This window comes from Aquila chrysaetos, chromosome 3 (genome assembly GCF_900496995.4).
Source record: "Aquila chrysaetos chrysaetos chromosome 3, bAquChr1.4, whole genome shotgun sequence".
Lineage (NCBI taxonomy): Eukaryota > Metazoa > Chordata > Aves > Accipitriformes > Accipitridae > Aquila > Aquila chrysaetos.
Window position 1 is genome coordinate 27,343,988 of NC_044006.1, and position 14,837 is coordinate 27,358,824.

The following is a 14,837-nucleotide window of genomic DNA, read 5'->3' on the forward strand; positions in this document are numbered from 1 at the left end:
TTGATTTATTTATTTTTTTTTTCCCCAGGGAGAACAGTATTGTTTTTACATTTGCATTATGTAAGAGAATTCAGATGAGAAATCCCATTTTGCACTCAGAATTACAGTTTCTGGTCTGGTCTGGTCTGTAGCTGATTCTCCTTGTCCAAATAAGCCTTCTTTGTGTCTTGTGATATAATGTATCATTTTATCAAGATAACTAAACACTTTCCAAAATTGATTGTAGTTGGTGATTATTTCTTTTGAAAATGTTAACTCACAACTTCTATATTATTTTAAGAATGCAGATACCATATTTTGTCCTTCCTTATGGGTTTTTCCACTCTTTTTTGAAATATAAATAATGAAAGAAACATGTTTGACAAAATTATACCATGGTTCTGATCTTTTATGTCTGTATGCTAGCTTATACTAGCTGATCTTCTTTCCTGACTGTTGGAAAATTTAGTAATAAGAAAGTGCCTAGCAAGAATATTATTTCAATTTTAGATTTATTTTGTGTAGGAAGATTTTGGGAATCAAGATAAGTCTTGATGCGGGTAGCTAAAACTCTTATTCTCCTAAAAAGAGTAATAGGGATGCAAATCCACTGCTTCCATGAAACCATTCTGGTTTAAATTGGTGCAAATGCCAGTGTGTATGTACTTGTAGCTGTTCCAAATATGAAATAAAGCAGGTAAGATCAAGTTTACTTCATAGTTAATTTTATATTTCCAGTTTCTTAAGGAAACTTCCACTGTAGCTTATCACTGCCCAAATCTGAGAGTTAAGAGAATGGAAAAGACATGGGGGTCAGTCAGATACAAAAGTGTGAAACTGGCATAAATGAAGTAATGATATTATCTGCTCCTGATGTTTTAGACAAGTAATTCTAAGATACTGGCTTAGTTTCAGTGTTTTAAAGTATTCACTTAATTTGGGCTAGTTTCAGAAGATGTGCCCATTTCTCTAATTAAATTGGCTTATGTTGCCTTTAAAGAGTGCCCCATAAAACCTTTTTTTTTGTTCAGATGGAGTACTTTTTTTTTCCTGACCATTTCTCCTGATGCTGTTTTTAATAGTTTACTATTACTATTGTTTGCTTGAAAATCTATTGAACAGTTTATCTGTTAAGAGTAAGGGAAATGATCTATACACAAGAGTATGTAGCATGAACATAGGGTAGCTGTATATTATGAAGACAATAGAAAATACATTATAAAGAGCAGTTCTACATGCATTAGGAAATTGTATTTGTCATCTTAATTTTGCCTTCTCTGATTTCTTGTTTGTCCCTCTTTTTGATACTTATTTCCAAACAACTTTTAGACCAAGATTATTCTTTTGAATAGTTTATATAATTTTTCAGGAAGGTGTCAGTGCAAGTTTGATTGGTTCAGAAATTTATGCATTGTAATATTCTAGTTGTCTTTCAACAAAATTGGAGTTTCTGACTTTTATGAGTTCTGAAATTTCCTTGATGCACAAAAGTTTTTGTTACACTATGATATAAAATGGCTGCGTGGAAATCTGTTCTGGGCTGCTAAGGAACAGGGTGTATTTTGGTAGCATGAGAATTAATATATTTTGTGCTATTTAAAATAAGTGTGTGATTAATTTTCTGATGAGTTGCGGGCTACTGCAAATCCAATTTAGGCAAACAAAATTTGAAATATAAATGTGTTAGCTGAAAATATTTAATCATAGACATGAATATGAACTTATCATGCTCATTGCTTTACACTTGCAGGTTGGCTTGAATTATTAATGCATATTGTTCAGTGGAAGCAGAAGAGACAATAGCACTGACTCTGGCTGTGATGAGGAACATAGTCTTGCTGGTGGCCGGTAGCAGTAGGAGATTATTTCTCCTTCTTTGCTATCTTGGCACAGTTGACCACCCTTTTCTACATATTGTCTCCCTGCCTGCCCCACATCCTGCTCACTGTGGGGTAGGGAGCAGTGATTGCACGCAGGCTGCTGCTGCTGGCATTGAATCAGCAACGCCAGATCAAAAAAAGAGCTTTTTTTTCCTCTTTACAGTCTGATCCTTTGTGCAAATGTGTATGTTTTAATGCTAATAAAGGTGACTGGTTTTTTTTGTCAGTTCTTTCCATGTAGGAATAGAGTCAGCTTGCTACTAAAGTTTGCCTGATAACAATGCTGACTGGCAATTAAAATTGCAGGCAGTTGGGATATTCCATCATGTTTGTAGCTGTTTATCTTCCTTGTGTCAGAAATCAATGTTGCAGCAACGGAAAATATGAAATGAAGAAATAAAAAGTTGCATTCAAAGCTTGAAGTCAGTGCACGTTACACTGAATTATTAAACAATATAATTTAAAAACTTCAGAAATAAAATTGATGTTGAAGCCTCTCCATTTCACTTGATAATCGGGTAATGGATGCAGAAAAAAGCTAGCTGCACACTCTCTCAGTTACTTTACCTTCAATTATATTTTGATGTATGCGTTTGTTTTAGGTATAGGACACCGGCAGACAGGTTATAGTAAAGTTTTGTTAGTGAGGCACGTTGTACTTATGAAGCAATGAAAGAAGATGGTATTTGAAAAGCAACCTGATGGGATGTATTATGAAGGATAGCTGGCATGGTGTCTGTAGGGGTTTGACGTTTGAGGTTCAGCAGATCCTTCATCAGTGATCGGGGGTTACACAGGCAGCGTTTGGGTAGGAGGTTTCGGTGGCTGATTGCACGTCCTCCAGGGAAGAGCTGCAGTCCAGAACGAGCTCCGGGGTACTTGCACATTAGTCTGCAAACCAGGATCCAACCCAGCCCCGGGGCTGGCGTGTGGCACCGCGGGAAGGGCTGGCGAATCGCCGGGGAATCCCTGGTGTCAGAGACCAGCCATGTGTAAGGTGCAACTATATGATTGTGGAGAGTTTGGATTCCTTCTTACTCTGGAAAAGACAGGATTTAAGGCACAAGTAGGATCTCCTGCTTATGTTTCAGCAGCTTGTTTGATTTGTGAGGATCTTTGGTTTGACAAATTATTCTTTAAAGACATTCAGAACAAATAGTTTATCAGGAAAAAAGTCAGGATTAACATTATGCACTTCAGCGTACTTTTCCTTTCTCTGTGTGTGTGTGTGTGTGTGTGTGTGTGTGCCCTAATCAGTGGTTTTTTACTGTTACCTGGTAATAATAGATGTGTGCTCAGGGCAAAAAGAAAAGTTGATTAAATGTTACATTATTGCTTTAGCTTGTCATTTTTCAAACAGAGAGCGAAAAAAGGAGAAAATGAAAAGAATAAACTTCCTGATGCTTCCCCCAGTGGCATCAAGCCGTGTAGCCTTGTCATGAAAAGGTCACTTAGATTTTAGTCAAAATGATGGCAGCAAGTAATTCATTTTATGTTTGGGCTCTTTCCTCCTGGGTTTTGCTGTGACACAGCACGGGGCTGCTCCCACTTGTGGGGCCCGTTACAGCAATGGGCATAAGGCAGTGCGGCGAGTACCAGAGCTCCTGGGTTTGACAGAATGGGAGAAGAATGACAGGAAAGAGAAGAGAAAATCATATCCTAAGTAAGGGTTGTAGGAGTATTAAATCTAACACCTGACAAGAGATTACTCCAAACCCAGCAGCCTTGAATATGAATCATTGTAATGAACTCTGCGTGGAAGCGTACCTGAAGACAGTCCAGAAACTCAGTCTAGTGAAAACACAGTCGCTCTCCTGCCTCCATCTCTGACAGCACATTACTCCTACTATATTTACTGATACTTGGGGTTTTTTGCTTGCAGTTTTGTTTTTGGGTACTTAAGAATTTGTTATTAAATTTGATCTATTCTTTTATTCCCTTTTTTTTTTTTTTTTTCCCAAAGTAAGCATTAAGATTTTAAATTTTTAGGAATTTTTTTTAAAGTAAGATTTTGTTTTGTTGGCTGTGTAACTTAGGTTTTGGCTAAAATTCAGAGTAGTTTTTTGTCTGTGGGAGAAATTGTTTAATTTTCCTTGTGTTTCATTTCTATGTGAACTTTTTAAAGAGACGTGTTATCTGTATGGCTTTTGCTCAATATTAAACCAATGCGCTGAGAAAAGAATAGTGTTTCCTAATTCATCAGTACATTGGTTCCTTCCTTGTATTCTCATATTTAATTGCTTAATGAATCCTGCCTCTGCTTAGCTGAGATCTCTATGATGTTTACAGCTCAAAGCAGAGTGATTAAAGCAGCACAGCGGTTTTGTAGGAAACATAAAATTACCTTAGTAGATCTGCAGTAGTTTTTCATCCGAGATCCATAATCCAGTCTATATGGAAGCAGGCTGCCAGCTCTGGTGTTGGTGATCTATTTACTTGAGGACTAGTGGGTTTCTATGTTCTTTGTGTGATACAGATGGTGTACAAGTCAGGTGTGAGACATTTATAGCTGATGGGCCTTTCTTGGGTACACAGACAATTTAAGAATAGCAACCATTGTTTTCTTTGCAGCATTTGTAGAACTAATATCTGTTCCTGGGTTGGAAGTATGGATGAAGTATTGCGAATAGCCAATGGCATAAAAAAAAAAAAAAAAAGACAAAAAAGAGGAATTTTGGGTGAAATTCCTAAGAACAGGCTTAATCCTAGAAAGCACTGAGTACTACTACAAAAGGCTGACTGCTCTTGCTACTGCTGATTATAGCAGCATGAACGCGCACCTATAGCAGCAGCTTAGAAAGCACCTGTATATCTCTTTAATTTCATTTGGAACCACAAAATATTCTGAGAGCAGGTGACATTCTTCATCGTGCTTAGTTAAAGCCCTGTGCACTGCTGCAAATTTAAATTACCGGTGACAGGAGCTAAGCCTTTTCAGTTTTAGACAAATTATGGATAGACCTATTTTAAATAGTTTAAAAGCCTCTTAGCAAGACCAGTGTCCAACTGCAAAGCAGAAAACTGTATGGACTGACAGGTGACTTGATAAACAGAGGTGCAGATGACCAGAAGAGACATGTCTGCAGTGCACTGTTCTTTGTATATAATAGCAGTTGCATACAGTCCTGGTAACACAGGTAGAAACACATGAGTGGGAGGGAATAGTTTGAGATGCAGAGATCCCCTAGCTAGCAATCTGCAGCCATACAAAGCCATGGATTTGTTAAGTATGTTTCTGCAGTTTCTGCAGGACAAAGGAGAAAAAGAGAAAGCACGTAAATACGGATTATGCATTTTGTTGCTTGTAACTGGTATTTTTTATTAATGCTGAGACAAAAATGTGTTAGCCAAATGTATCAAGCAAACCAAGCAATTCTCTGCATATCTGTGATGGGTAGACCCTGGCTGATTGCCAGGTGCCCACCAAAGCCGTTCTATCACTCCCCCTCCTCAGCTGGACAGGGGAGAGAGGAAATATAACAAAGAGCTTGTGGGTCGAGATAAGGACAGGAGAGAGATCACTCACCAATTACCGTCATGGGCAAAACAGACTGAGCTTAGGGAAAATTAACTCACTTTATTACAAATCAACCAGAGCAGGGTAATGAGAAATAAAACCAAATCTCAGAACACCTTCCCTCCACCCCTCCCTTCTTCCCGGGCACAACTTCACTCCCGGATTCTCTACCAACCCCCCCAGCAGCACAGGGGGACGGGGAATGGGTTTTAAGGTCAGTTCATCACACGTTATTTCTGCCGCTTCATCCTCCTCAGGGGGAGGACTCATCACACTCTTCCCCTGCTCCAGCGTGGGGTCCCACCCACGGGAGACAGTCCTCCACGAACTTCTCCAACGTGGGTCCTTCCCACGGGCTGCAGTTCTTCACAAACTGCTCCAGCATGGGTCCCTTCCACGGCGTGCAGTCCTTCAGGAGCACACTGCTCCAGCGTGGGTCCCCCAGGGGGTCACAAGTCCTGCCAGAAAACCTGCTCCGTGGGCTCCTCTCTCCACAGATCCGCAGGTCCTGCCAGGAGCCTGCTCCAGCGTGGGGTTCCCACGGGGTCACAGCCTCCTTCGGGAACCCACCTGCTCTGGCGTGGGGTCCTCCGCGGGCTGCAGGTGGACATCTGCTCCACCGTGGACCTCCCTGGGCTGCAGGGGGACAGCCTGCCTCACCATGGTCTTCACCAGGGGCTGCAGGGGAGTCTCTGCTCCGGCGCCTGGAGCATCTCCTCCCCCTCCTTCTTCACTGACCTTGGTGTCCGCAAGGTTGTTTCTCTTACATGTTCTCACTCCTCTCTCCGGCTGCCGTTTACTCTCTGTCCCAACATTTCCCTTCTTAAAAATGTTATCACAGAGGCGTTACCACTATCGCTGATTGGCTCGGCCTTGGCCGGCGGCTGGTCTATCTTAGAGCCAGCTGGTATTGGCTCTCTCTCTCGAACACAGGGGAAGCTTCCAGCAGCTTCTTACAGAAGCCGCCCCTGTAACCCGCCCCGCTACCAAAACCTTGCCACACAAAGCCAATACAATATCTACCATATATTATCACATATATGTTACTACCAGCATTCCAAGTCATTAATTAATCTGGGTTCTCTTATGTGTAGATTATGCTGGCAGGTTAATTATGGTTACCAGGTTACTGAATCAATAAATGAATGAGGGAAACAGATTGCATACCTATAAAAAGTTGTGTAAAATTGGAAAAGGAACAGAGGGGATATACTAAGGCAGTTTAAGGGGAGATGTCATAAATTTGAATTTAGGCAAAAACATGGATTAGTTTCAAGATCTGTTTGAAAAAAGAAAAAATATTGTAAATGCTAATTGCAAGGAATAATAGAATAGGAATAATGATAGAAATAATAAAGTTATGCTTTTCTTCCCCAGGTATTGGTACTCTGTATAAATGTATTCTCTTTTTATCTTACTCAGTCTGCAAGAGTTGCATCTGCTCTGTAGAGTCTTTTCCCCTGCCTGAATTTGCAGGGCGGTGTGAAGGTGTGATAAAATACTTGCTTCTCTTCTGCAAAAAGCTTCAGGACTAGTTAGCTCAGAGCCAAGACCTTCCTTTTTGTGTTTGATATGCTAAATTACATTTACATATGTAAATATGTTGATATTTACCAAAAGAGTAAATATAATATAAATTGTTTCCATTATTTTTGTTGCATTAGAATAATTTTTGTAAAAACATATTCACTAATAATTAGCTCTAAAATTGGCCTCTCAACTTTGGTCACTGAAGGGAAATAGTTCACTGGTTTCTAGCAGAAGAGACACCATTTAAAATGAAGGAGATTACTCAGAAGGACTTTGGTTTCTTCATTCACATTGCCTATGAGAAACTCTTTCAGAGATATCATGGGCTGATAATATGTTCTTGACATAACTCTTCCTCAGCATAGGGGAACTGAAGGGTATTTACTCTTGCTGTAATTTCAAACACTGCTGGACTGAACACATGCTGCTGCCAGTAACTTGGGTAGCAGTTATTGGCCGTGCATTGAGTTCCCACTTCTGTACTCTTCCACTAAGCAGCACAATGAAACAGTTGATTTTTCGGTTATGTCTCCATTCCCTAGTTCACTGAATGACACTGGAGTTATATCAGAAAGGAATCTGACAGATAGAAAAGGTGGTAATTTGACAGAGCTATTTCTGAGGAGTGAAGCTTAACACAGAATATTCAGTGTTGTGGTTTAAGCCATTCAGGTTGGAAAGGTTGTAATTTGTGGTAATGCCAACGAGCGCAGAGTCGCACGCTGAGCTAGCGCTGCAAGGCACTTGCACCCTTGTGCTCTTAGAGTCATCTCTTCTAATAACAAAAGCATGAAACGGTACCTCAGGGCTCTCCAGCGGAGCAGGGTGGCCAAGGGCATGGGTCTCCTCTGCTTCCAGCTGTGGTGGTTGAAAAAGCTACTGCTCCCAATTGCATATCACAGCATCTTTGCTGGAAGCGTTGGTCCTCCTGACCCGTCAGAGCTCAGTGAGCTACTTGGACCACCGTTCCTTAGTCTGGCTGAGTTCTCAGAGGCAGGATTAACTAAAAGCCTTCAGATAATGTCTTTACTGACTTAGTTCTTTCTGACATACACAAGCTAGAGAGTACTTCCATGTGCAGTGCACCTGGCAAATTTGAGGGGTCTCCAATAATGAGATAGTAACCTTTGGGTCAGAAGAGAAGGTGTGTGCAAGACCTTCTGTGTTCTGGCTGACCACTTAAGTTATTCTTCCCTCTACAAACCCCACCATCCATTTTGGTCACCCTGGAAGATAACTTGTCTTTGATCCATGTGTGACCATTAGCACTTCATCCCTCTGTGTCACTTTCGACCTTTTCATTTGTTTTTTTCATCTGTTTGCATTATAAACTTCTTCAGAAGAAGGTGTCTCTGTTTTCAGGATGCCAAGCATAACAGAGCCCCGATCTTGTTCAGGTCCTTCAGTTTCTGATGAAATAATTAATTAGGTTTTGTGTGAGGTATTGCAAAGTGCCTAGAGACTGCTAGGTATGCCTACACGGTTGCTGCGGTGCACCTTGGCCAAATTGTTGTTTGTAAAGCAATTTTGTCTCTAATGTAAAAGGCACTGTATAAAATCAGTTCCTATTATCTTTTCACAGAGAATTTTCCATCTGAATTGTAAGCTTAGAATTGCTGACTATCTCCTTAAACACTCCCAGATAATAATGATACATGTTCTTCCAGCTAATGTATATCATTACTTTTTATCAAGCAAGGGTTGGTTCATAGCTGTAGAAGTAATATGATTTACTGGCCTCCAGCCAATCAGTTAATTACCTGCGAGTTACTTAAAGCACCTGGGGCTTTGGTTCGTTTCAGTGTAAGTTATTAACTTGCTGGTAAAGGATCAGTACCTCATAAATAGTTTCTCTAAATAACTTTACAATCCTGCCAAAGTTTAATTTTTTAAAATTATTTATTCTTATTTATAAGAATAAATAAATATGTGGGGGACAACTTTAAATTGCAGTTATATCAGGCAACTATTTTGATTTGAGATTTCAAGTAGTAGCTCTGTATCCATGTGAACATCATACAAGTGTCATAGACCTGTTACTTAGGCACCTTCAGGTCTTTGGGAGGATCTCAGTAGTTTTACATGTACCAGACTGGTTGAAGACTGATTTGTTTTGCAGTAGTTAGTTTGTTTTGGTTTTTTGGTCATGTTGTTTTAAAATAGTAAGATCAGGTGAAGAGATCTTAGGTCAGGCTTCACTTGTAAATTATCTCAATGGATTTACCGCAGTTGAGGCTCTGGCTGTCTTAAAGTAATTGAGACAGATGACAGACTCTTTCATCTTTCTTTTTCTGTATCTCATCCCTTCTTTTTTTCCCCAGAAGTCATAAGCTGCTTATTTGTTTAAAATGTGGGAGAATAGATGTAAAAATCACTGTTCTCAGAAGGAAAAAGCTGGGGCTGTCTTTGACCCAGGAAGCGTCCTTTAGGCAGGTTCTGTACCCAAAGTTAGAAAGTAATTTTTCTGCAGCATTCTTATGGTTTTGGCTATAAAAAATGTCTCAACTGATGAATTGCTTTTGTAGCTTAAGGGGAGAGAAAAGATTCTGTAATTGCTTAGGTCCTAGGCCTTGCTTATATGCCTTGTATCTGCTAAATAAACCGATGGCCCGGATAGCTAATTTAAGGACACATATTACACACTCTTCTTGCAGTGGACCATTGCTAAATTCTGTGTGAGCTGAACTCCCTGAGAGAAGTTAACAAATATGCCCAGGTGAAAGGAATTACATTAATCCAGTTTCAGTTGTAACCTCAAGTGAGAGGAGAAGTTAAAAGCATCCAATCAAACACAGTGGGCAAAACCAGTTGTTCTTTTTGTCTTGCGATGTTTATATTCATCAGGATGGGTGAGAAACCTGGCAAGAGCCTGAAGCAGTGAATCACTGTGGTAAGTGGCTGTCCAGCTACCATAATTTAGAAATGATCTCAGCTAATAAGATTTGTCAGGATCAAATCTGCTTGACCTTGTCTTGTTAATGTGGGTTTGGATGGTGCCTGGAAGGAGGGGGCGAGATAGGATAAGGAGACAGAGCAGAGGACGGTCTGTGCAAGAAGACTGAGAAAGGTAGTGCTTGCCATAGTGGGTACTGTAATACGGACAAGAGAGAAGAGGGGTCACTGGAGCAGGAGCAGTGCTAGAAGAGATACTGAGGAGTGCAACACTAGTTCTCCTGCCCTGCGCATTCTTGCAGCCTGCAGGAAAAAAGCTGCTGTACCCAAAGCTACCTGCGGTGAACTGGTAGCTTTGGGCTGCCCTGCTTTCTTCTTTTTTTCCAAAAAGCCTCAGCCGAGGTTGCATGGTACTGTGTGGTGGATATAGGCATACAGACCATTCGCTGTGGTGGGAGTTCAACAGTCAAATAAGAAAGAATGGCTTAACAATGAGAGCAGATATAGAGATGAACTTTGTTGTCCCGGTTTGTATAGGCTGGCTAAGTTGATGGCTAAGCTAGGGGGAGAAGTGGATTGCCCACCTAATGAGTGCCAAAAGGAAAAATGTAGGTTTGTATCACTGCTGAGAGGTGGTTCTGACTGAGAAATAAACACCAAAGCAAAGTGGCTTTAGCTGAAAATTGGATTCTCAGCAGCAGGAAGTGCCTGATCTGATTGTTTATACCTTTTTTTTCCAAAACTTGGGCAGGCTGTTCCTTTTCTTTGTCTCTCCTCTTTTTCCCTTTCCCCTCCTGCTCCCTGATACTCTGACTTTCAGCCCTCTCAGGTCTGCCAGTTGGTCCCTCTTTGCCCACAGACCTGGAAGGAACACTCTGCTTTAGTGTAGAAGCGACAGCTTCTTTTATCTTGCGTGCTGCAGTTATCTGACTTGTGCATCTCAGAGCAAAACTGATAAAGACTGCTAAGACAAGATGGTCGTTTTCAATCTTTAACAGCTTATCATATTTTAAAAATCTCATTAAAGAACTATGTGTTAGTTAAGCATCCCTATTAATCATCATTTATGAATAAACTATGCCAATTTATGTCTGATTTTGTAATACTAGTGTTAGACTTTTCTCTTTTCTCTGACTTAAGTCTATATAAACAAAGGGATCACAAGAGGACAGCATGTCTGTGCTTGTTTAAAATCAACTGGAATTAGTGGCACGTGCCCTTTGCAGTCCCTAAGTTACGTGGAAGCACTGAAAGTTATTGTGGTTTTGTTCCTTTTGTGCCAGGGTAGCTCAAGATTTAAAGCCAAGACCTAACCCCCCTGCTTTATATCAGATGATTCAGTCTGTGAAACAGTATAGGAACTGTAGTAGAGTTGTCATTTTTGTGTCATAGGAGGGGAAAAAAAGAGAAAACAGATATTGTCATGCCTAACTCTTTCTCTCCCCCCCCCCCGCCCAGTTTTTATGCAGGTCATTATAGAGCCACCATTGTGAACTTTTTGCCTGGGTGAGAAGATTGTTAGGTTTAAGGTGCAAGTTCCCAATTGTTCAGGCAAGTACCCGCCCATACATGGAGGATGGGCCCTTTTCAGGTTTTGAATACTTGCCTCCCATGTAGTTTAAGCTGACTGGTCAGGAAGTTAGGATGGATAGAAACAAGGTATTTGGAAAGTACAGTGACACAGTCAGGTGAAGATTGGCACTAGTCTGATAAAACCAGTTCAAATGTCTATTTAGAGAAACAAGGGAAGTAGTGACGTATGGGGGGCTAAAAGCTGTATGAGATCTCAAGTTTATTCCCTACGCTGCAATGAGCAATTGAGTTTACACAGAAATGTCAGTAATGGAGTAACTGGTTGTGGTTTTTTGTTTATAATGCCAATACATTGATGTTCTGTTTCTTCACCTGCAGCTGCACTGAGAGCTTGTGCTGATGGAGGTGCCAATCGTCTCTATCACATCACAGAGGGAAGCCGGGACAGGTATGTTAACAATAAACTTGAAGTCATAGAAGTCATCTTTTCTCAATGGAACTAAAATACGGAGGAACAGGATCTGTTCAGTTCCTGAAGTAGCTGCCTGCTCTGTGCATGGTACTTTAACGAACTGTGGCAGGTAGTAATATTTTCTCCACATTATCTTATATTCTCAGCTACAATTTTTAAAAACACACAGGTAGCCTGAAATACCTTTTATCCTTAAGCCCACTGGTCTTTTTTCCCCTTGAAAGCTCTGCTCTCAGTCTGTCTTATTTTATGCATTCATCAGAGCTAGGCCTTTGATGCAGCCTCCGAAAAAACTTGCTGTGCCCCTAGCAAGGGTTGACTAGAGGAACATCTGATGCCTCTCACCAGGAGCTGAAACAAAGTATGTCCTCTTCATTCTTCTTGTGAGGCCTTAGAGGAAATCGGTTGTTTGCTTTGTGAAGTGAGACGGGTAATAAAATTAGAAGTCTACTTTTCTTTTTGAATTACTTCTAAATTAGCATCAGGGCATCATACATGACCAAAGGCAAATACAGAGGTTATCTATAGATGCATATGCTAGGTGAGGAGATATGACTGAAAGACAAATATTTTCTTGTTTTCTGTAATGGCACTTAAAATTGTAAAATATCCCAGGTTTCTGCCCCGGAAGTGTTGAGCTGGGGTTGTGATGTGATATACTGCATTCAAGTGCTTTCTCATTTTTGTAGTGGAACCATGGAACGCTGTGTAATCTGAGGTTACTAAGGATCCTTTTTGTTTGTCTTTAGGATTTTCAGTTGTTTTGAGCAAGAATTTGTAAATAAATAGTTTAACAAAAGCAAATAAATGAATAAAGCTGACTCTCGGGGCAAAGGAATGAGATGGGTATTTGGTAGAACCTACAAACTTATGAACAATTTTGTTTATACAGCAAAATCTGACACATATTTTGTGTTTCATCTCATGGCAAGTGTATGACGGAAGCCTGGGGAAGCTTGGTTTCCTCCTGTCCTATGGAGTAAAGACCAGAGTTGGAGAGGAAGACTGTAGTCTTAAAGTAAAAGTTAATTTAGAATTTCTTCCTTTGTCACCTGTGAGAAGTTTGATGTCTGAGATCTACAACTGCTGAAACCAAGACTGGAATCTGTCAAGCACTACTAACTGTTGTAGGAGTATTCCTTCTGTCGTCTTCTATTTCTCTTCTCCTAGTAGTTCCTCACAGAGCCACGCACAACTGTTGAGTTAAAGGGTAAAGGAATTTGGCAGAAAATAAACCCCCTTGCATTTCAGCTTATCCTCAGATGTCAGAGGGCCTGGGGGCAGCTAGGTTTAGTTTCTGAGTGATGTCCAGTTCAGTGCTATAAGTCCGGTTGCACAATGATGGATGCACTTATAGCACACTGCACTCTTGGCTTAGCCAAGTTCAATGCACGAGAATTACCAGACTTAGGGAGTTTGGTTGCGTTAATGAACTATCACAACTAGGTTAATGAGCAGCGTAGTTTATTAAAGCAACAGTACAAGTTCTTTTGGATTGCCGGTGATAAATACACTGTCTGCAAAGCACGTGCAAATAACAATACAGTCAACTACAAGCGCATAAAATTATGAAAGAAAAGAGCTCTAAAGAATTCTAAGTTTCCCGGGGAAGCACTCAGTACAGCCAAGTGTTCGAATCTCACCCAACAGGCGTCCCTACGGCGGGGAAAGAGAAGTTCAGCCTGTTGGCTGATCCCGGAAGTCAGCAATGTCCTCCTGACTTGTCTATGATGGTATCTTCCCTAACAGTCTTCCTCTTTTGGGGTCTTTTTATACTATTTTTCCTTTTAGGTGGAGCTTGAGTGACTCTAGTCATACATGCCTTTACTTTGATTGGTATAAAGTTCTCTCGCTTTGATTTTAAAGGTACATTCTAGAAAAAATTCAGAGTGCATGCTCCATGGGGGCGTGGTTGTACCTCGGAGGTGGGTTTTGGTATTATAATGATATTATAATGAGCAAAGTTCACCCAAAGGACATGGTGTTGCATGCCAATACCCCAGAAGTGGGCACGTGTGATATAAATCAGCAGTAGGGCATTAGGTCAACAGAACCCCCATTATTTTACCTCCTTGCTTCAGTGAATTCAATGCAGGGACCAACTGTTCTTGTTCCTATCGTTCCAGTTCCCTATCCCTGCAATCACAGAGCCTGGCTGCAGCATCTCCACTCCGCTCCGCCCTCCGTGTTACTTTTCAGAGTCAGCATACCAAGCTCCCCTGGTGTTGCCAACATCTGAAGTTGCAGGTTATGTTGCTTAGGGAACTACCACGGAACCGATTCTTTACGTGTCCACTGTATTCCACCCTGGAGGTTCACTTTCCCTTGAGAGGGGTGGGGGGTGTCATATCAATAAGTCACCTCCAGCAATCATTCCACAGCAACTTAATCCTGAATTCAAACAGAAATTTGTTTGACTTGCAGCAAGCAGTTCTCTTTGATAATGGTGATGCTTTCCAAAGAACAACATGTTAGAGCTTTCATTTTACCTTCTCCTGTAACCCATTCATCTCTTCTACACACCTTTATGTGTGTTAAATAAATATAATTCAGGGGAAAATGGATGATTATACCTTGACTGAATAGTTCTTTTAGTCTTACATACTTGGCCCTTGGAGTATTCTTTGCCTCTGTCTTTCTTCTTCTCATCTTAATTGCTTTGGGTAGGTATATTTTACCTTCAAAGTGATTCTTTTGAAACAAAAAAAAAGACCTGCATAATTCTTATTTTTGTCTTTAAAGAAGTCATTCTGCTGGAAGGAATATCCATTTACTTCTCTGAAGTATTTTCCCTTAAATTCCCTGTCCAGTGTTATTAAAGAGCTGTCTGCTCAGACTCTACTGACATACTAATAATTTCTTTAATGCTGTCTTAACCTTCTGTTTAAAACCCTATTTTATTCAAAGCCCTGATATCTAATTGTGTTGTATGAAAACCTAAAAACTATAGTCCTTTAATTCTAGAGAGATTATTATATCCAAGAGATACAAATAAATAACTTGATTGATATTTTGGGCTTGATTCTCAGTGACA

At 40.5% G+C, this 14,837-nt stretch overlaps 1 protein-coding gene across 5 annotated transcripts in view; it reads left to right on the plus strand.

The window, feature by feature from the left end:
* TPK1 (thiamin pyrophosphokinase 1) overlaps positions 1 to 14,837 on the plus strand; it is a 336,418-nt gene that overhangs the window by 108,766 nt on the left and 212,815 nt on the right. For all 5 annotated transcript variants that reach the window (XR_003922631.1, XM_030008413.2, XM_030008415.2 and 2 more), the window contains one exon: positions 11,710 to 11,779. Coding sequence is in view for 3 of the 5 variants with exons in the window: in XM_030008413.2 (XP_029864273.1) it covers positions 11,710 to 11,779 (70 nt within the window). In the remaining 2 variants the exon portion in view is untranslated. Of the gene's footprint in view, positions 1 to 11,709; positions 11,780 to 14,837 lie in introns of those variants that run through there.